Source organism: Vanessa atalanta, chromosome 17, assembly GCF_905147765.1.
Source record: "Vanessa atalanta chromosome 17, ilVanAtal1.2, whole genome shotgun sequence".
Lineage (NCBI taxonomy): Eukaryota > Metazoa > Arthropoda > Insecta > Lepidoptera > Nymphalidae > Vanessa > Vanessa atalanta.
In genome coordinates, this window is record NC_061887.1 from 4102764 (window position 1) to 4126591 (window position 23828).

Here is a 23828-nt window from a genome sequence, read left to right on the forward strand (position 1 = left end):
TAAATTGTAGTCATTCTATATTTAAAAAAATATTAATAGACTAGATATACAAATGCTATTTATTTTAAAGCTTTACTAGTAATTTAAATAAAGCACAAATCGAAATAAATTATTGTTTTATTTATAAATTATCAAAGATAACATAATATTACACTAATCGTCATCGAATTTTTCGTCAACAACGCCAGTCTGGAATGGCGGGTCGCGTACTAAACTAAGTAGTTTGTCCAGTTTCATAATCTGCAAAATCGTCCATATGATAATATATAGAAAAATAATATAACTAATAATATAACTAATAATGTAACTAATATTTTTTTACTATTATAGTAATGTTTTTTTCTTTAATAAAAAATTGTTTAAATATATTTTTAACTAGAATTCTAATTTCTTTTTCGATTTAAAAATATTACCTGTAAACTTCGTTGATCAATTCCTTGCGCTTTTTTGGGTGGTTTACACATAACTCGCAAGTTCGGCGATAATTTGACTACATGGCAGGTGCCCCTAAAATAAAAAAAACAATTAATTAGAAAAATCAGCAATGCCTCCAGAGAGATTTGAACTCTCGACCCCTGGTTTACAAGACCAGTGCTCTAACCCCTGAGCTATGGAGGCGATGTAAGTTTTGTCGAAATAATGATATATATTATTTTGGCGATTTCGTCATACATTTTACATAGGAATCACAAAGATTATGTTTATAAAGTAGGTCTATTTATAAAATATAAATGGATTAAATATTTTACGAAACATAGTTCAAGCAGCCAATACAGAACTAGTACTATACTATTTTACACATAAATTATATTATTATGTACTACATATTTATATATTATAAAGTAAGAAAGATCGTATAAATTGTTGTTACACACACAATTACAATAAAAACCGGGAAGGGGTAGGATAGGGGTAAAAAAATAAGTCGTGACGGCAAGCATTATAGCTGCTACAGCAGCAGAAAAATATTCATAATTTATTTTTTATTAAATTATGTTAAAATTGTTATTTTGTTTCGTAATCAAAGATTAAAAAAATAAGTACACAAAGTAAATAAGACAAAAATGAACCGGAAATATCCCATTTTTTATGCCTTTTCATCCTGTTGTCTATAAAGAGTAAATCTCCACAGATATCTATTAAGTTAACTTGGTGGAGCTTAATGAAACCTGTAATTATTAGAAGTATAATCTACACTAATATTATAAATGCGAAAGTAACTCTGTCTATCTGTTGCTCTTTCAAGACCAAAACGAATTTGATAAAAATTGCTATATAGCAAGTTTGAGCTCCAAGATAGGACATAGACTATTTTATATCTAATACTTGATGCTAGCGAAGTCCCAGGCGACAACTACTTAGTTAAATAATATATAAATATATAATATTTATAATGTATTTTATACTAGGAATGACATCACCAATTCTTTAATTAACTTATTAAAAATAATACTTTCGAAATCGACTTGGTAAAAGATCTGTTAAAATATTATATTATACATATATTTATAAAATAGGAATAAACTACTACAAAAGGCCTATTGTTCACTAAACTATTAAGCTCACACGGCATTTTGCTGTTGATATTACGCGAGGAATTACTATTATAAGTTATAACACATAACCGCAAATAGCTAATAAGAATAATATGATAACTTACTTAGTGTCACCACAAACAACGACAGGCAGTTGACGATTGAAGTCTATTCTTGTAAGTTTCTTTGTTTTCTTCGAAACGATAGCTTGCACGCAAATCGGACGATACTTGTTAACGTTTAAGTCGTACACGTAAACCTGAAAATTTTATATTATAGGTATATTGTAATCTTATGTCTGTATAAATTTATGCAAGCCGTTTTATGCACTCTTAAGTTGTTCTTTTTTTAGGGTAAGCCTACTTTTGTCCCAGTGATTATAATTATAAATACTCCGTGGTCGAGTAGTGTGTACACGGGTTTTCATGGGTACGCCACTCCCGAAGTCCCGGGTTTGATCCCCGGCCGAGACGATGTAGAAAAAGTTCATTAGTTTTCTATGTAGTCTTGGGTCTGGGTGTTTGTGTTACCGTCGTTACTTCTGATTTCCACAACACAAGTGCTTTAGCTACTTACCTAAATCGAGATCAGAGTAATGTATGTGATGTCCAATATTTATTTATTTATTATTTATTTAATAGCGTAAGCCTGCTTTTGTCCCAGTGGTTATGGGGCGATAGTAACATATAAAAAGTCGGTTATGGTCTCATTTTGAAGAGCTCCAGCCGTAGAATTGCAAAAAATTATAGAGGATTCTTGATGACATTTTACTAAATTGTTACCAAATAACAAAGAATTTCTTTTGAAAAAAGTTACTGGCCGGTTAGAGTGGCGCTATCATATGGATGTATAAGAAATAAATTAAAAACGTAAACAAAATTAACAATGCAATGAAATCAAAACAAAACCTGTCATAGGTTTCGAAGTGTCTAAAAAATCTTTTGAATATAAGCGCAGTTACGCGAGAGACCTACTAGTTTATATTGCCTTTTGTACACCGCCTGACAATTATATTCAAATTCAACTTCTGTACCAAAAGGTTACCTGGATGTTGTTGCTATTTAAACGATAAGATCGTCTTTTATACGAGTATATTACTTTAGAAACATTTAACTCTGTATGTCAATATAATTTTTTTTACTTTCGTTAGGCGGACGGCCAAAACCAAATTATGTCTTGGTGCACCAATATCCATAGAAATTAACGCAGTTAGAATAACCATTTCTTACATTGCCAATGCCACCAACTTTGTGAACCATGATATATATCTTCCATTGGAATAGCTTTGGCTCACTGACCCTTCCAACCAGAACAGAACAATACTAAATATTGTTTGACGATAGAAAATGTCAAGTCTACGTGGACTTATACTAAGCCAAACAATTATTATATTACGTATATGTTACAATTGTGGTGAAATATCACAAACTTGTATAATTTTTAAGTATCTAATTAAAAATATACTTATAAAATATACTATTCAATAATTATTTATGATGTTCGTAATTAATGTTAATAAATTGTTAACATTAGTTACGATTTTTAATGTTGTTAACAATTTATAACTTTCTACCGTGAAGAGAAAGAGCAAGTCCCGGGAAAATATTTACATACATTAAAAATACATTTAGGTATAGCTGGACAGACTACGATTTAAAAAGTTTTCAAAACGAGGAAGCGTAATGGACAGACAGCTCAGTAGAGTATCCAGGAAATTTTACAGAGATTTGTTTATTTTTACAGATTTACAGTTAGTGACAATCGGATCACTATCAATGAGTCTCTAGAATCATCTAATATTCGAGTCGAAAAAATATCTGGTACATGTTTATCTATCAGGCAGCGTGTTGGAATAAACTTTAAACCTCCTTCTTAATAGACTCCGTGCCCAGCAGGACATTCATAGACCAGATATACTTTACTTTAGAATCTAAAATTTATATATCTTAAAAGATTTTAATCCTTTTTTTTAAATTTTTAATTCTAAAAAGAAAATTACAAATGTATAACAATCTGAAACAATCTCAAAGCATATTGCTCCTTTCACGATCAATTCGTACACGTTTGTATAAGAGGATTAAGGCTATCATTGGTAATAGCAATCAAAGCGAGATGGTCAGTTGAGCGGTAACAAGCGTATGGAATTCAATAGGGATTATTGTATCGACTATTCGTGCTCCGACAGCGGTGAGAATTCACAATCGAATTCAAATTAGCATTATGCCATATGACTATGCTTTAAGTCTATAACTACAACAAATTGACACATTTTAAATAACGAATATATAATTTTATACATTTATTATTATAAGTATTAATATCACATAAAAAATACATTTCAAAATTTTCACGGAAATGTGTACATTTACACTACGTACATTTACAGGTAGTCTCACATTGTACAATATGTATTAAAACTATAAATTAACTATAATCAATGATTAGAAGTAAGAATTATAATCATTTTATATATATATATATATAAAATGATTATAATATACACACTGGTGTAGGTTTTGGGACTGTTCATTGTTTGCAATAAAAGCAAGAATCAACAGTAGAGTTCGATTTATTTAATTCGATTTCATTAGAACATATAAAATAAAGTTTTTTCTACCTTTCCATCGGCAGTACATGCTGCAAATACGGTGCTGGAGTAAGGAGCCCATTTCACATCACCGACTGGAGAGCCCAGCTCGAACATAAACAGCGGCTCACTGTACAAATTAATATATGACTAATAGTAATTCTACATACTCTTTCATTTGATCTTCAAAGGGTTTGAATCTTGCAATGTTTTTTTTTAAATTATTTTAGGCAAGCCAGCTACAATACAAAGCAGAAACTACTTCTTACAGTGTAAATTCGTTGCAGTGTAATATCTAAAATTTAGATCCTTGAGACGATAACTACTCTGGCTAACTCATCATTTAAACCGGAACACAGCAACTTAAAGTATTTCTGTTTGGTGGTGGAGTGAAAACGTTGCGTTTTATAATTTTAAATATTTATAATCTTGAAATTTTGTATAATACTAAAAGAAGTTTACGAAGTAATTGACGTCTTAACTGATTACAGATTACAAAGTTAAACATACTCTCGACCGTCTTCCCATATCTTGACCCGCCAGTCACCAGAACAGGACGCGTAGATGCTATTGTTGAAGTAGTTGTAGTGAATTCTGTACACGGGCATGTGGTGGCCTTGCACTGAACGAACGTAATTACGATTATACTTCAGTGAACACGTGTGGATCATTCCGTCTTCCGTACCGACCATGAAAATATCCGGTTTCTCTGGGTGGAAACAAATACAACTGCCGCAACCTAGGTTTGAAAAATATAGCCAGATTAGATAACAGGACATCACTGGATTATCTAGAAAATGTGTTTAGACTATGGGTTATGATGACTGTGTTTAATGATTATCCTCAAAGGGGGGAGGAGTCATTTGTGTGCAGTGGAAAATTAACCGACTGTTACTACTTATTACATTTTATTTAGCAAAACTTTAAAAATGCGCTAGATATAAGAGTATATATATAAATTCAAATCAAATAATCTTATTTAAGAAAACTAAATTCAATAAAGCATCTAAATCAACATGAATTGTTGATTTAGAATATAGATTTTAGTAAGTAATAAATGCATACTATTGACAGTAAGTAGAGTTCCATCAGGTCCAGGAATGGGAGCGACACTAGAATGCAGTGTGATGATGGTAGTGGCTTGCAATTCTCCCGGCATCACGGCCCACTGGACCACGCGTCCATCACCAGAAATCGAAAAGAACGACGCTTCGCCGTCGATTAAACGAGCTCCCCAACGGATCTGATACGGTTCAAATTAAGACGTTTTGTAAGCACAAGTACACTCGTTCATGTTAATTCACGCCGATAATAATGTAACGTGAAAGGGCCCATCTCATTGGGTTAAAAGATCCATAACTACAATTATTTTTGAACAATCATATATTATTGTATAATTGGTATAACAATTGTTTATGATAATTTATTTCAATAAAAAATAAATAAGTAAATTTTAAGATATATAACGAAAATCTAGTAAAGCGAGTTGCCTGTTGTGTATTCCTTGTTTTTCCTTAAGAATATAACCGTCGAAATAAAGCCTCACGATGATAAAAATAAAAACAAATTTATGAGACATTTATTTCGCGTGTCGTGCACTGATATATTGACTGAAAAACTGCTTTTATTTTTTATTTTTACTTGGATAAAATTATAGTCAAAGTCAGAGTAAAAAAATCTTTATTCAATGTAGAAGTGTTTACACTTGCTTATTGATAGCCAAAAATCTACCACCGGTTCGGAATTTAACATCTTGGTCCTGACAAGAACCAACGAAAGAAACTCAGTGGGATATATATATATTTTTATTTTCATGTTACATGTACAATCATAAACATATTTTTGATTTGAAGCACGCCTGGAGGCGATAATCTCATTCCCAATGTGCGCGTCAACTAAAAAGTCATTAGTGTTGTAATATGCTTTAGCACACAAACGTACTGTATTGTTGTAAAAACGTAAACATTGCCCAAAAAAGAGCTACTAACCCTGGGTAATCGGGTACTTGGAGTAACAAGTTTATTCTTGTTCTTAGTATTAATGGAATGTACGTCACAATTTCTAGAAAAATCATTTATGTTTTTGTGTACATACATAACATTATCCAAAACAAATTGAGAATATACTATAGGTAAGTGATAATGCGACATCAACCTTGGGAACTGAGATTTTAATGTTTGTGTCTGTAGAAACACTGGCTCACTTACTCTTCAAATTTGAACACAAAGCGAAACAAAGCCCACGTAAAATCTGCATTTGGTTTCAAAGACCTGACCTAGACCTTATAATAAACCTTACATATTATCTGCAAGCTGCTAATGAAATTAAGCTGATTAATTATATTTACCTCCCACACAATGTTGCTGTGTTTATCTCTCACGGAATCCGATTTATATTGATAACTAGATTCCAATGTCAGTTGTGCGTTATAAACGCATACGTTGCCATCGTAGCGGCCTGTAATACAAATCTATTAATTTTTGCAAGTAAATAAAACATCAAAGTGAAACATAACTTACCGACACAAACAAGATAAGGCGTTTCCTTATAAACGTCGAGACATATAATCGGAGAATCTGTTATAACGGAATATTCTGGAAATGCTGGATTTTTTATGCTGTAGAGACAGAGACATCCCTCTTTTTGTTGTTGCGTAAAATCCACTGTGGAAAATGTAGATTAAGATGAAGTGGTCTTAGAATAGATCGCGATCGCGTAACCAAAACTTACTTTTAATTTGCATTTAAAAATAGTTTAAATGTTCTTAAGACACACAAAAAAATACTAACTGAGATTCTTGAGACTTATATAAGATTTTACTATTGAAGAAACTTCGTATGATAGAATAATATAGAAAACTTTTATAAAAATCATCAAATTTTCAGCGTTCTGAATAAAATTTATATACACAATATTTAGGAATCAGTTTTACTTGCTTCCTAAAATAATAAAGAAGACAAAAATATAAATTTATAATACGCGCTCAAAATAAGCTATTCTTGAGGTTCCATATGCCGGACAATTGGCTGCGAAGCCTTGTGGACGATGGATCTTGCCTTGAGACGTGGATATACGTGAAATAGCAAAATTATTTTTGTTTACTTAGGTGACATTTATAATTCTCTCTTCCTTTAATGAAATAAATGAAAACAATTTGATGTAATAAAATAAATATGCAGAGCTTTTTTTTGTTGTAAATAATTATTATAAATATTTGAAGTATATTTGCAGAATATCTTTTTAAATATATTTTTTTTTGTCACGAATTCGCCAAAATCTGGAGATGACGAGATCAGACGCTGTGTTGAATGGATCTGTGACACTTTTCAGTAATTACATAGGTGTGTCGTTTCTGTGTGCTATATTGTGATAATGACCTAGAAGATTATATTGATAATGTTTCCACAGGGTAAATACAATTTTTAGATCGTTATTAAGTATAGAGTATAGATAACAAAATAAACATATAATATCCATTATGACTAATGAATACATATGACTCACATGATCCATAAGCTACTGCAAACAAGTCTTGGTAGTGAGGATTCCACTGCACGTCACAAACAGCGTGATTACGCATCGGTTCAAATTGAAACTTCCATAGGGGTAACAGAGACCCCATACCTTCACGAAATTCATCGGAAGGATCGTCCCAATAGCGGTAGTCTTGAGCTACAACAAAATTATAGTATTATATTAATTATGTCCGTATGGGATTTTTGTTTTCGATTTTCAGGTCGATTATCTAGCTCATACAACTTGTAGGACATCTCTTGCTTTCCTATGGTTTATTTAAAAAAAAGTTAAACATTGAGAGATTAAATGTTAATATACTAAAAAAAAAAACGATCAGATATTTACGGAAAAGCGTTGCTTTCAAATTATGCATTTCGTAATGATTGATAATTTCACTTTTATCATTCTAATATCTTTTAATCAATAACATACACTATATCTATACATATCATATATATTTTTGGTTCATACTTACCGATGTCATCGTAAATGTTTTGGTTGACTAATCTTTCAAGGATTGTCCACGCCTCACGAATGCGTTGCGCGAGTTGCTCATCGTGAATTTGCTGCGCAGACTTCGCATGCTTTGCTGCTTTTTTACGCAGCTAAAAAAGAAAATACATTTTAAAATCGAATTTATTATTAAATATTTATCACGAGGATTTTGTACAGGAAAAAGAAAATTTACCCTTTTCGGTTTTTCCTCTTCCTTCTCTCGTTGCTTTTTAGCGTAGTCCTCTTGATAGTAATCGAAGATGATACATTGGAGACCAGTTGCTCCATAATTGGCCCGTGGTGGCGGAATTGTTTGTGTGTCCACAGACTATAGATATGATAACTATTAGTCGAGGTATGTATGTTTGTTAGAAAATGAAAATATTAATAATACAAATTACTGACCCTTCTCGGGAAAGTATATGTAAGCGCAGCTCTCTCGCAAAAATTGAACTGATTTGCAAGTTTCTTAACTCGTGGTTTAATTTCAATTTTTTCTTCAACTTGGGCTTCACCTTCCTCTTCTGTTAATTTGTAAATAATGATTTTATTTAAATAGGAATTTTAAAAGGTTAAATTGAAAAAGGGTCCGATAACTCTTGTTCGTATATGTTTTGGATATTAGGTTACAATTAATTAAGGTATTCACCATGAAATTTTGCTTCTTCGAAACATGCTTAGACCTATTACAAAGCATGCAGGGGTTTTACATATATGGAAAATTAAATTTTCAGCAGTTGCATCGGTTGAAACCTATTAAATTTTCAATTTGTTTCAGTATAAAGCACATTTTCCCTTTTAAATTGAATTACGTTAGATATAAGTTGGTCTGAATAAATATACTTACTTTCTTCAGCAGCAGCTTCTTCACCACCTTCGTCGGCTACCGCCTCGGTTTCTTCATCGGCAACTTCAGGTTTCACTACTTCTTGTTCATCGACTTGCTCTTTAGGCCTTTCTTCATCTGCTGCATCCTCTTTTAAACGAAATGAATATAATTTGTTAATTCCATGACTCAATAAAGTTTTGAAGGTAAAAAAGCTGTCACTTCTGCGATGTTAAATCTATACGGATGACCATATATATTGTTACACTACGTTGAATTAAACACGTAAGTGTCATGAAATTCCAGGCGTCTACGTTTTGGGCGCGAGAAAACTATTCTCAATAAGCGATCAAGCACTTTTCGCATCTTAAATGTTTGATTAGATGACATAATAAACATGTAGTGCTGCAGCGAACTTTAATTCCAACGCTAACTAATATTTGAACAAATTGTTTGCATGAATATTCTTGTCTAGTAGGATACATATAAGTCAGTTGCCAAAACTACCTTCCGGCTTGGCTTCTTCAGCTGGTTGAGTATCGGGCTCCGGTTCCTCTTCCTCTTCTTCTTCTGCTTTAGATTTCTTAACCTTTGCTCGCTTAGGACCAGCGTCGTCAAAACCAACCATACCTGTTTCGATATTACTTTGGTAGTTAAGTAAAGATAACTTATTCGTTATTAAAAGTGTAACTGTTACTGGTATTAAATAAACTCAATTATAATGTCCAGAAAAATATTATATTTTACTAGCTTTCTGTTTTCTATGATTGTAATTGAATTTTAATTAATGCAATTAATTTCACTGCAAAAGCAGGACTAAAAATCTCCGTTTAATGTTTTATTTAATGTAATGTAAAATACAAATAGCAATGTTAAGTCACCATAGCCTGCTGCGATTTGGGCTTTTGCTTCTTCTGAATCTTTCCGTATAGCTGTGCCTTGATAGACATACAAAGGATAGGCTTTTCCAAACGTGGGTCTCGCTTTTCTTAAAAACTTTCCCTGCCCATAGTGATATGCCACTTCATCAGCGACCCATTGCGGATTAATTGTTGTTAAGACGCGACCTACTTCTTCTTCGAGATCCTAAAAATATATTGCTTAATTCTTGAAATTTATAAGGATATTGGGAAGTAAAAAAATGTATCTGATGATATCAATCACATTTAATACTGCAATAACATATTACTTATCCACAAATAACTCACAGAGATAAAATCATAGAAAAAGATAAAAACACAGAATAAAAACATAAAGATCTTCAAACGTATTTGTATATAAGACCCGTTCAATTTATATCTAACGGTGTTTCTTTGTTAAAGTACGTAGTATAAAAAATTCTGGTACATACTATAGTTTGCTTTCTAATAATATAGGTACATAAATCATGAATATATTTAATTTTTTAAAGTTAAAGTACATTAAACGTCAAGTAACTTAAATAATGTGTAGTAAAATTCTGCATTCTATAATAATATTAAAAAAATTAAGAATCAGAGCCTATATGTTTGAACGCGCTTATAAAAACCAGAAGTGTTTTGAGTAGGTAATTGATAATAAATGCAAGCAAAACGGTGGAGCCAGCTGCACAATAATAGCCAAAATATGTAATACCTATAAATGCGCTACGAAAAGGTTACTCACAGCTTCCGGAACGTCTTCCTGATCATCAGGTTTTATCAGTGCTCGAGGTTTCAGCCAATCGAGCGCTTCATCTTCCACAAGATTGCCTCGAGACTTCGATGTTGTTTCTTTCTGCTAAATAAAGTAAACAGAATAATATATCTTGTCCCACATATATATCGTTAGCGAAAGCGATGAGAATGCCTACTTCTAAACGCGATAGTGTCTTTGTTATAAGCACTGTTTCGTCATCTTTTTTCAAAGCACGTTTAATCATAGCCTTCAGCATTTTTGGTTTCAAGTTAAGTTTATGTTTTGCAAAAATACGCAAGCTCTCTGCACCGCAGCAAATCAAGGACTGTTTGGCCTTTTAACGCTTAAAGCTATTTGATTTATGATTAAATATTCTGCCTGCATATTATTTTATGAGGACTTTATTGAGCACGATCATGTCACAGAACTATAAACATTACTGGGGTTTTTAGTCAAGCGAAGCAAGCGTAAACAAATGATTAAATATCGTTGCGTGCTTAAAACAATCTCAATCGTATTTTATACATTTTTAATTTGCTTTAAGCTTTGCGATAAATGATCACGCGAAAATGCTGTTAAGAGGTACTTACATCACTTTCTTCGTCAGAAGACATTAATATTTTATTTAAGACTATTTTTTATTATAACGTTCTAATTATGTGCAACTCGAAAGAACGTTTTTAACTGCAGTGCCTTTTCGCTAAAGCCTATTTCTAGTCGCTAACTAAGGTGTAAACTGCATTGCATTGATTTAAAATCGCATTAGAACCGGTAATGAAACCGGCAACAAAATAATTACAATAACTTTAATCTAAGGAATAAATATAATTAATCGTCATAAAAATTATAATCCTATAATCAACCATTTGACAAATATGGGATATAGCATATATTATAAAAATAAACATTTTTTTGAAATTCACCGAAAGATAGGAATCGTATATTTCTCTCATGGCCCATAAAATACAACATATTATTTATATTTATTATGAATTTATATATTGTTTCAATTTACACACCCACTTTTTTAATGAATGAATTTCTCTTTGATCATCCTTACACCCAAAAAAACACCTAAAAATACATTTTAAATGATTGTTCTGACTGTACGTAGTTCGTAAATTACTTTGCTCCGTTGGGCGTGTCACCAAATTCTAATTAGTCCCCGTGTCTGGTATTAGCTAGCACAAGACAGCATGGTAGCGCTGTAAGCCGTACGTGCATTAACAGATTTTACAGTCACATAGCCGTTTAAGCCGAGTCAAATTTATATTAGTCTCTTTGCGGCGCCCGTTATTAGTGTTTCAGAGTCGGTACAATTAGTTCACACTTTACATTTTGGCGTATATGTGGCCAATAAGGATTGCTTCGTATTAAAATTCCACAATAACAAATAATAAAATGTTACGTTTTAATGGCGGATATATTAAACGAGACAAAGACGAAGCCGCGAGCAACCACATTAATAATACAAATGTATAAATATACTTTAATATAATTAGTTCAGTAGAATAATATTTCTAACAATGAAATATATTTGGCTGTTTGTTTCAGCTCTGTTAATTTTTTTTAAATAAACAAATGGGTTTATGTAAATGACAAAATGAGGTGAAACAGTTATGGAAACGAAAGAAAGATAAAATGTAAAGAAATGAAATGTGAAGGTGAGTGTTGCTTATCCGTAGTTTATTTAATAATAGTCACACTAATGTTATCTACAGCATTTCCCGTCGACAATTGTTATTGACAATTTAAAAGACACTTTAAAATTATTGTATGATACAGAAATACATACAATAATCGGGTTTTTACGGAAACTATACTTTTTGATTTATGATAGATCTCTTAAGATAGAGTCTGTTAAGTTCGGGAGTTGACTCTCAATGTAGAAAAATGTTATCGGTAGTTTATACGCTCCGTAGTCGTAATTGTATTTCACTTGTCATATTTTTATATATATGTTTTCTAAACTCTAACATATCGAAAGTCTATCTATATAGACAGTAACCAATAGCGTTATTTCTTTGCTACATTTAGTCTTTGAGATAATGTGAACAGATGCTCAAATTTATTTACGAATACTCACGTGAATACTAAATGTTTTATTATATAATAATAATTAATTGTCATTTTATTTTTAACGATAAATAAATAGAACAATTCAATAATTGTAATATTACGATTAGGTACTTAATTTAATGATTAGTTAGTTAATTAATATTACGAATCATAATACAGTAAATTAGAGGAAGTTTTAAAGTAGCAACATTGATGGAGCCCAGAGCTGGTTATTGTGGGATATTGTGTATATGTTGTGTGTGTGTGTGTTTGAATGAATTGCATAATATAAGAAGAGTGGTTAGTATGGATGTGGATGACAAGAGAAGAGTGAAAAAAATCATGACTCTGTTAAAAATGACACGTGTGAGAAAGGAGAAAGATCATTAGTCATAGATGATGAGGTTTATTCACTGCGTGCGCCCCCAATAATATGGGATAAGGACAAACAAATGAGAGATGACAGTTTGTATTTACCTTTACACTATTGAGACATAGAATATTAGTTGCTCTCCTAAGAAATAACTTCTCCATTTTATATCACAGCTCTCTTTTAGTTCAGTATTTAATATACACTTTTAAACCATATTCCCGTAGAGTTGATCGATTTTGTTAACAATTAACAATTGATATGTTAATTTGATTTTATTTAATACTTTATATTAAACAAAATGTTTAAGTTATAAAATTTATGAGATCTAATACAAGTCCTAGTACAGACTGAGTTTGAATACTGATCAAAAAGAATAGATCCGAATGATTATAAATTTAAGTAGTGCATTCATTTTTATTGATTGTAAATTTTACATATTCAGGGTTCTCTATAAATATCTGTGTTTGACTGATAAGAAAAAATAAAGATTTAGCGACCAAATAATATATGGCAGGATGTTTCATCTCGATAGCTTATGTGAACTTAATTTATATATCGTATTAAAGCTTCCACTGTACAAACGGTTCAATTAAAATACAATTGCTGTTTGGCACTTGCGTAAAGATATCAACGTACAATTGTTGGTACCACAGTCAAAATTTTTCTATACATATACATAGACAGTACAAAGTTTGCACCTATTACAGTTTTATTAGAGCTGGTTAAAACAGCAGATACTTAATGTAGCTATAACTTATTAAATATACATTAAATAATCATGTTGTTAAAACTTCTACGTAGCAAAAGCCACATTTAACCCAACTGTTCAAATAAAATCTTTGATTTTTCAATTTTAAATATCGCTCAAAAATTAATATTTAAAATCTAAGAAAACATTTATGTGACAACCTTTTGATTATAGAGTGGTAATGTCACGCTGCATATCCCAGGCTGGCTTCGTAAAGTACCGTCGATCCCCGTCTGGAATACAATGCCGGTTGTGCGCTCCTCACGGCCTCGTTTTGTGGACTGCAGTCGAGTCTGGCACTACAGGTTAGAAGATTGGGATGGGGTGCGGTCCTTCTTTGCATCTTACCCATGGGGGCAGATTTTTTTCTCGCCGGATGATCCGTTGTTACTGATACTGCAGTGCCCATCGATAGCAGGTCCCAGCCATGGTTTGGTTTGGTTGTTTTTTCTGCAAAACAGCGTCACACCGAAAGCGCGAACGCTACCAAGCCTGGGTTAATGCATCGGTGTCTTGTAATGTAAATATCAGCGCATTTAGAAAGGAATATAACTCCTCGAGATCATTTAAAAACGTCATTGATAAGGCGAAGACGGAGTACTATGGCAGAATTGGCGAGAGTCTGGTGCGTCTTCCTTCAGGAACACGTGTGTTCTGGTCCTTTGCTAAGGCTATCTTAGGGAATTTCTATCAGCCTTTTTTTTCGTCTCTGCACAGGGACGGCGATTGGCCCATACCTTGAAGTAGTAAGCTGATCTTTTAGGATGTGCTTCGGATTTGGCACTAGTTTAATCGCGTTTTTTCTGGCATTAAGCGTCGTCCCTAACACCTGGAAGACTGCTTTTGGTGCCACCGATAAAAGGCAGTCGCTCAGACTGGTCTAGTAATAGGCCTATAGTTATCACTTCTTTGTTCTCCAAGGTAATGGAGTCCCTTATAAACTGCCGGCTCCTTCAGTACCTGAGAAGCACCAGCTGATTAGTGACCACAAGTACGGTTTCCGTCGGGGTCGCTTAGTCGGTGATCTTCTAGTTCACATAGATGGTCGGAAGGAGCTGAATCCAAGAGGAAGGTCTTTGCAACCAGTTTGCACATGGTGAAGCCTTCGATCGCGTATCTTACAAAGCGCTTATTTTAAAGCTTCCTTTCTAAGGGCTACCCAGGAAATTATGCAATTCGGTAACCAGTTTTTTGGCAGCTTGTTAACGTCGATGTAACCCGAAACAAAATGGTGTCCAAACCTAGTCCAATACAACCCCAAAGAGCCATAAGTTTACGCGTTAACCGCTAAAAAATCACCATTTGTCATATCTCCACGATTTGAGAACATTCCCATTGCTGCCACAGCTAGTATCGGAATACTTGGCGTTGATGTTTCGAACCTCGTTCAGTTCCGCGGTCAATTTGAAGGTAACGCCACATTGGCATCAAAAAGCTTGATGTGCCCAGCACGGCAAGACGTTAGTGTTGATATCGGCCCATCGCCTAAAACTGTACAAGGCGCAAATTCGGCCTCACATGGAATACTGCTCTTAAAGGGCGGGTGCTCGCCGCCTCCCAGAGCGGCTCGAATTATCGACAATCAACCCCTTTCCGAACTGCTTGTTCCTTTGGATATGCCTAAAGATGTTAGTTTACTCTGCATCTTCTATCGAGTAATTGTTTGGATTAATCCTAGCTGCTGAATTTCATCTTTGGACATCGCGTCCAAATTCCAAGTTTTAACCGCACCAAGACGTTATACATAATTTATATTTTGTTATAGATTATTATCGCAATTTTTAAAGAATTTTCTCTAGTTTCCATGGCTTACATTTGAAGAACGAACAGCTTCCAGTGAGAAAAAACTGTAAGAAACTCGCATAGTTGGTCTTTCAAAACAAACTAGATTTACAATGAGAATTACACACATACTTTATTTGTAGAACATTAATTGGCTGGTTGAGATCAATATTTCAAAGTTTAAGGAAATTTAAATTCTTATACGATTTAAAGTTAAACGTTTTTAACGTAAAAAAAGTAGTTATGCTTCTCTCATATGTAGTAAAAAATATGCACAAGTTGTTTATTTTTTCTAGATTTTTTATTGACACAAGTTTGCTGGCTTTACTACAGATAGGTGGAAACGATCACTGAAATTCCATTCTTTTGAACTTGATATGGATCTTTTGCTGATAAAATATTTTTTGGATCATTAAACGTTTTCTACAGAAACATTACAGCCATTCTTATGCTTGCCCATATTTAATCCTCCAAGCTATCATTATGTGATTAATAGTAGTAATAGTCCATCCAATGCTGGACAAAGACCTGTTCTCATCTTTGATTTGAAACTTAATCTATAACCTTTGCTTGAACAAACACATAAACCTATTTTAATATTACAACGAGTAACAAAACCGAAACGAAAATATTTCGCAGATTTATACGGAATACTGATAATTTAAGCATGAGTTTTGTAGGTATTTTTCATTTTTTAAAACCTGGTTTATTAAACCAAGAATTTATTTGCAATAAAATGTGTTTACGATTCATTATTCCTGTCTAGTTGCGTGACGGACGTTAAGATTCGAAGTCAATATTATTGACTTGATAATAGTCATTACGATAATAAACATTGGATAATACCTTCCGTGTTTTGAATTTTCCACTGCACTTAATGTGATTGTGCCATTTGATTCCGCGATTTCATGTTTTGAATGAACATAAAAATTTGCTTATAGGATAGGATGTACGTACATGAGTTTGCGTCGTTATCGTTTAGATGTCTACAGTATATGTAAAATTGTATAAACATTTTAATTGTTTTAACAAATAACAAAATTAATATTTTTTTTCTAGAGCTGCAACAAAAGGCAAATACATAATATAATCATTACAAATTAAGTTACCGCGCCTCATAATTTTACAATTGCAAGTGATTCGATAATAAATGCAACAGCCATAAAAATTGCAAAATATTCCGGAAAAGCTCATTAATAAACGAAAAATGAAAATTATAATAATAAATGTTTTTTTTTTAACTTTGATTCTTTGAATGAATGAACGATATAGTTTGATCAGTAATGTTATCAAACAAAATTGTCTTATTTTAGTTAATTTGCCATTTCTACACAATATAATACTTTGCGATATTTGCAATGAGGCTATATATGTATAACATTTAAAAGCAAAGTTGCAAAAACGCATCTGATGAGTTTCACAGGGGCACATTGTGATTTGACGAAAACACAAATTCCATACAAACACAAAAGACAAACACAGGGCATAATGGCTCATCATATCACTTTTTTTTTCATCAAAATAATTTTAAATATTGCTAACCTTTAGAAAATTATTCTAATTTTAATCTCTTGAACATTAAAAAGCATTTTTTATTACGAAGTTAATAGCTAATGTCTCAGCTTATTGTACTCTGGCGTTTTCCTGTTATTATTTTTATGCTTTTGAGTTTACAGAGTCACGTATATATTTTCAAATGATATGATTGCACCAAAAGCCAGACCACAAAGGATAAACACGGATTGTCATGGTTGTATTTACAGTGGATTTCATCGTACCATATTTATGGTAGGGCTACTCACTCTCAGTCGTTTTAGCAGCAACCCAAGGGATTTCTCTGTGGACTTACTGCGCCAGAGCAAGGGGAACCTAACCGGCTTATTTGTCCCTTGCGGACTAGGTATCTAAATCAGGTATCACAGTGATTATTGTCAAAAAATGATAATGGTTTGGTCACTGTTAAATGCTTTTATTACGAAGGATTCGGTCGTTATGTCAAGAGTCCATAATTAATAAATTAAAAAAACGTTAACATTTGTTATTTGAGTTTTTTATATTGTAGGCTTTTGTATCGATCATTTTCTCTATCATTGGCGAAAGAAAATATATTTTGTTTTTTTTTTTTATGATGGCAATTCAATATGCGAACGTAAATGGTCAAGTGTGCTAAAATAAAGTGTTATTCGTTAATTAGTCACGTCTATTTTCATGCATAGTTAGTGTTTACAAGTGTATTACGAAAATATATGTGTAAGTCAGTAGTGGAGCATTCAATATGTGTAGCAACAAGGTTTTGTATAATCGATAAGTGTTACGTAATACAAATATATATAGGTATGTATATATAAATAATATAAAAAAATTGTGATTAGTTTAAATATCATAATATTTTAACCTTTGCCGTATTTGTTATATAGTGTTCAAAAATATTAAAAAATAATAATTGTATAAACTGTTATGTTTTGTAAATATTATTTTGAATTAACACGTACCTTCTTTGGAGCCATACTAATCTAAGCTTTGATCATCATTTAAACTTGTATTTATAAATATAATCTTTTATGAAAACTTTTCTAGATTGATAAATAGCATTGATGAAAATGTCTCTCAAGTTTGAATTTCTTTTGTATTGCGCGCGCAGTCTTTTGTTACTATGGCAACGCGGAGGGCTCCCCTAAATTCCCTTGTTGACTGCCAGTGCTAGAGGTTGCGTGAAGGTTTCATGTAGTGTATTTGTGTTAAGCAGTCAGATAATTCAGCTTCTATTAAATTTACACCTGGGAATTTTGGGTGAGAACCTAGATTTAGATGACAATTCTTTGACTAGTACGATTTGGGATAAAAAGCTTATAAAAATTGTGCGAAAAGCGTATATTATTTACGAATATTGGTATCTATATATATATTTTTAATAATATAGAAATAATACCCAATAAGGATGAGGAAAATTATTGTTCATTGCGATAGTATAACAATATAATTGAAAATAATTCTACTAATAACTGTTAATATAATTTGAAGAATTGCGCTTTACTTCAAACGTTATTTTTAATAGTAATCAAATAGTGCGTAGGTACGATCCTTCCGCCGACATATTGATTTGTCATGTCAGAAGTTATTGCGTTGCAAGTGATAATAAATTACATTTTTTCAAAAACCAAATTATACTTTATGCAAGTAGCTTGTACGATCATTTTTGAATAAATGTCATGTTGTAAAATTATTTTTAATATATTAAAATGTTAATTAGCCATCGGTTTTTGTATTTAGATTGTAACCCGGAAGATATTTAGTGGTTAGTTTTTTACAAATAAAAAAAGAGGTTGTTTTTCAAATAAAGAAAAAAATAAAAATACAAAATCGTTAATTATATAGGAAACACATAATAATAATACTTATATCCAGATTTTTTTAGTCTTACTTAGATTTCACAATATTATAAAAAAAAAAAAATTATGTATTGTAGGTTCCGTACCCAAAGGATATAACTTACTTAGATTCCGCTGTCCGTCCGTCCATCCCTCCGTCTGTTACCAGACTGTATCTCATGAACCGTGATAATTAGAGACAATTTTTCACAGATGATGTAGTTCCGTTGCCGATACTACCTGCCGTTGCTGATATAAATACTAAAAAATGAGAAAAAAATAAATATTTAAGGGGCTCCTTTACAACGGGCATAATTTTTTTTGCCGTTTTTATAGATTAGATATAGAGTTCTACTCGCACTTGGCCAGTTTTTAATCTAATTATTGCACTTCAATAACTCTTCGTAATTTATTACTTCCAGGATAGAAAGCTTTTTTGGAAATTAAAGATGGCGGCCCCCCGAGATGGGATGTACTTCCCTCAGCTTCCCGAGCCGGACGACAGTGGAATCGACAGCGATGATACAGAGCGCGCGCGAGCGCAACGTGTGGACGAAATGATGCAAGTAAGTCTAAAAGAAATGTATTGCTATTTCACGTGCCTAACCCGGATATTTATCAATAGGTCACAATAACTTTTTTAATTGCTCTGCTCTAATATTTGCTGCAGCAAGCTGCAGGTTGAGCTAGTATTTTAATATACATGCAAGTTTGCCGAAAGCTACATTACCTTGATTTTGCGCATTTGTTTGTTCACATGTGCATTTATTAGATGCCCCGGTTTCTTGCCAGCATTATCCGATATTAGTTATCCGAAAAATTATTGTAATCTTAGATATATCAGGTGTACAAAAATTAAGTGAAACCACGCTACGATACACAAGTGTCAATGAGTCATATATCATATACACATCTGATCACACATAAATCCTAAGACAATTTAAGCAAAGAGGAAAGAGCATATACATGAGATCGAAGCTATTCTTTGACGCCATGCAACTAACCATTTGGGGCTGCACATATGAACTCACACAGATTTATGTGTACATGAGACATCTGTGTGAATACTGATTAGTAAGGGCTCCAATAGGACTCACAAGCTATAAGAGCTTTAGCTTACATTGCACATCCACAAGACTCTATTTCCTCCATTCTTAGCCGTCAATGTAAACAACAACTCAAAAAAAAAAGAATACTATTTTTATTTAAAATAACATATGAGAAAATTACAGAAGGTATTAAAATTTTTCATGTTTAATTTATAGTTAACAGAAAGCAGTAGCAGTGACGAAGATCCCTCCATGAAGGTGCCATGGATACAGAGGTTCACGAAGAAAAAATTTGAAGAACAACTAGTAAGAATACTTAATTACTTACCAAATAAAAGCAAAGGTTTCATATAATGGTTTAATATTTTACAGTTGTTATAAATAGGATTGCATTCAATATAAATTAATCTTTTAAAAGTTTAAAGTCGTATAGTTATATCATCTATATATATACGATATAACGTAACTTAAAAGTAAAAATTCAAGGGGGTTTCATCTATATACTTGTGGGTCGCCCGCGAAACTTCGCGTATATTCAAAAGATTTTTTAGAAATTTCGAAACCTTTGACATTGTTTGTTTTGATTTAATTTCAGTGTAAACTCGTCACTTATATGCATTTGGCGCCAAAATGTTGATGCCTCACTTAAATGATTTTTTTAATTTTTTTCATTAGTTCAAAAAAAATATATATCCCGCTGAGTTTCTTTCGCCGGTTCTTCTCAGATCCGAGGTGTTAAATTCCGAACCGGTGGTAGATTTTTGACAATCAATAAGCAAGTGAAAACACTTCTATATTGAATAAAGATTTTTGACTTTGACTTTGAGTTAGTCGATAACAATTAATTTTGTTTAAGTTTTACTTTTTTTTTCGTATACAGCCGTAGCAACGCTCTCTGAAATTAATTCTTTGTTAAATTGTAGCAATTCAGTAAATTGCAAACAAGAATCATTTTTAATTTTCTGCACATCTTCGGTTGGAGCTTTCAAGCTTTTTTTTATGTTCAGTTATCGTCCCATAATCACTGGGACAAAAATCGGCTTACGTTATTAATGTATAAGATTTATACCTATATCTATATTAACAAGTGCGTTTTCAGGAAATAATGGAGGAGGGTCGGCTCGAGCGTGAAGTGCTAATCCCAATGGTTCAGTGGCAGCCACGAGTTGATGTTTCCCAAAATTACGCTCACAACAGTCCAGACAGGTCCTCGCCACCACTCATCGAAGTGGAACTGACGGCGTCTGATGAAGACGACGACAACTCAGTCCTAGAACTGGTTATACCATTGCCGTCAAAGTATAAACGACCAACGTCTACTTGGAAGAGAGTTATGGAAGTCACGTCTCTTTTCTGTACCTTGTTCTGCTGCTTTCGTTAAATATATATAAATATTGCGTTTTATTTGTTGTATATATTTTATAATAAAGTAGGTCTTGTACTGAAGATACTACAATTAATTAATTTATATATTTAACGTTTAAGTAATATTATTATTATTTTTGTATAATTTAAATGCATTCCCTTGCCCTGTAGAAATTAAATAAGAGAAAAATATGTCATATTAAAAACTTATTACTGTATACACAAATATATGTATATATATATATAACTTAAATGTTATTTATATAAATTATTCTTATTATAACATGTTAAACATAAAAAAACTTATATATTGTATTTAAGATTGCTTGAATATCGGTTTATATAATACTAGGCGAATATGCGGCTTAAGCCACGCGAAATTTTACCCCTCCTAGGGGTGCCAATAAATAATAAATGCCTGTGTCCTTCCCCGAGACCTAAATTAACTCAAATAATTAAATTTCACATATACCAAATTTCATCAAAATCGGTACAGCGGTTTAAGCGTGTAGGGGTTACTTTCTCATTTACATATAATATTAGTATTTATTGAATGTAGTTTATGTTGTAATGAAAATTACAAAAAATCTTGTGGTTGGTATTTCATTATATTATTAAAAACTATATAGATATATATGTTTGTTACAAATATGTTTAAAATAAAAATATGTAATAATGTTATTTTTTTCTAAAAGTATATTTATATTTAAAATAAAATCTTATATAGTTTATGGAGTGCAAGAGCTTTTATAACGAAATTAATAATGTTTATGAAGTCATGTGTTGTTCTCTCAATTTTCGTGTAGAAGATGTATATACTATTATTATTTTATATATATATGTATGTCACTGTACTTTTTTAATGGTTACGTATATAAAATTTTACGTTTAATTTTTTTGAGTAATTTAGTTTTAAGTGTGCAAGGTAAGGAAATGATTGCTATATTTTATAAGTATAATGTGAATTTATTTTATAAAAAACAAAAGTTGTCAAATTAATAATAAAATGTTTTCAATTATAACAATAATAATAATAACGGATTATGTAAATTTAGTCAATTAAAAACAAATTATTAAAACATTTTAATATAATTGTATGTAATTTATCTTTAGATATAATTATTTAAAACAAGCGACCCGGGCTTCGTGCATGTGCGATTTATTTATAAAGAAAAATGTATGATATACATATAATTTATACACTATATCACTCAGGAATAATGCAATTTGTTACCAGTGAAGAATTTTATAGAATGGACCATTAGCTCTGGAGATTGACCCCAATATATAAAATTAAATATTTTAGCTGTTTCTAATATTATCATAGGCTATGATATATCATATAAATATATAAACAGGTATTATGTTACGACGAGAGTTGTAAATGTCAATTAGATTATACTATTAACCCGTAAACAAAATCGGGGTCTATAGTTTATATATCTAATTATTTTTCTTCCTGTTATTTGTCCATTTAATCAAATAATTATAGTCTTTGGTATGTAAATGTCTGCAAAATAAGTCAAGGTTTCTTTCCAAGTGATATTTTGTAAAAATGTTACTCTTCTGGAATACATCCTATTGTTATGTCTATAACGTAATAATATATATTTATGTAAATGTATGTAATATAGTTATAACAAATGTTTTTAAACTGTATATTTTGCACATTATCTTGCACAAATTAATATCAATGTCGTGCGATATATGGAAGTTTATAAGCTATATTTCTGTTTATTTTTTTAATAAAACTGGTTCCTTCTACCTTATTTATTTTTATAAAAGTAAAGAAAAGACTGATTTAGGCCAAAATGAATTATTTTTGTTCTGCTCATTAAAATATGTTTTGTAATTATTTTAAATCTTAATAAAGTGTTGTTCCAACATATATATGCCTTCTTGTTTTTTCTATCCCGTTCTTTATAAGATTACTAAAACCTTTAATTATACATACACATACTATGTATGTATATACATAATTATAAATGTTTACTTTCAACGGTGCAATTGTGTAATCGTCTCTATGTATTTAAAAGCTGAATCTTAATAGCAATGGTAATTTTGAATGTGTGTTTTTCACGACATAGTTACTTTTTTTGCCTTTAATTAATGTCTTAGGTTTTTGGAAGCAAATCTTTTTGTGTTATGTTTCGCTATGTATCGTTTGAGTGAAATATTTAAACTTACGTACAATTATGATATATTTACATAAAGTTGATTGTTTTGGTTGAATAATAAGTAGATATTTTTGTATTTTAATCAAAAGTGTCATGTTTTCCTGACTTCTCATTTCAATTATGTTACATTTAAATCTCTACGTTTTGAGTAATCTTGAGTTGTATTTCTAGCAGGTTATGTATGTATGTATTTTTCAATAGGTTTATTTTGTTTACAAATAATAGTATTTAAGTAATACGTTTTTGATAAATAAACAATGAACGTTTAAAAAACAGGTAAATATACATACAAT

General features: G+C 31.6%; 2 protein-coding genes and 1 non-coding gene across 3 annotated transcripts; 1 reads left to right on the forward strand and 2 right to left on the reverse strand.

Annotated features, from left to right (window-relative positions):
- Positions 1-153: 153 nt before the first annotated feature.
- LOC125070403 (dynein intermediate chain 2, ciliary) lies at positions 154-18169 on the reverse strand. The gene is made up of 17 exons (XM_047680262.1): positions 18069-18169; positions 10604-10717; positions 9841-10045; positions 9467-9589; positions 8981-9109; positions 8539-8657; positions 8327-8461; positions 8114-8243; positions 7627-7794; positions 6642-6785; positions 6470-6579; positions 5188-5365; positions 4633-4861; positions 4153-4252; positions 1661-1794; positions 414-507; positions 154-240 (listed from the first exon to the last, which is right to left on the reverse strand). The coding sequence occupies exons 1-17, from the start codon at positions 18081-18083 to the stop codon at positions 154-156; spliced, it is 2214 nt and encodes a 737-aa protein (XP_047536218.1). The 5' UTR covers positions 18084-18169.
- Positions 546-618, reverse strand: Trnat-ugu. Its single transcript has one exon. It is a non-coding gene; the product is annotated as a tRNA-Thr (tRNA).
- On the forward strand, positions 17856-21374 carry LOC125070644. The gene is made up of 4 exons (XM_047680591.1): positions 17856-17910; positions 19367-19510; positions 20210-20299; positions 21093-21374. The coding sequence occupies exons 2-4, from the start codon at positions 19394-19396 to the stop codon at positions 21372-21374; spliced, it is 489 nt and encodes a 162-aa protein (XP_047536547.1). The 5' UTR covers positions 17856-17910; positions 19367-19393.
- Positions 21375-23828: the final 2454 nt, after the last annotated feature.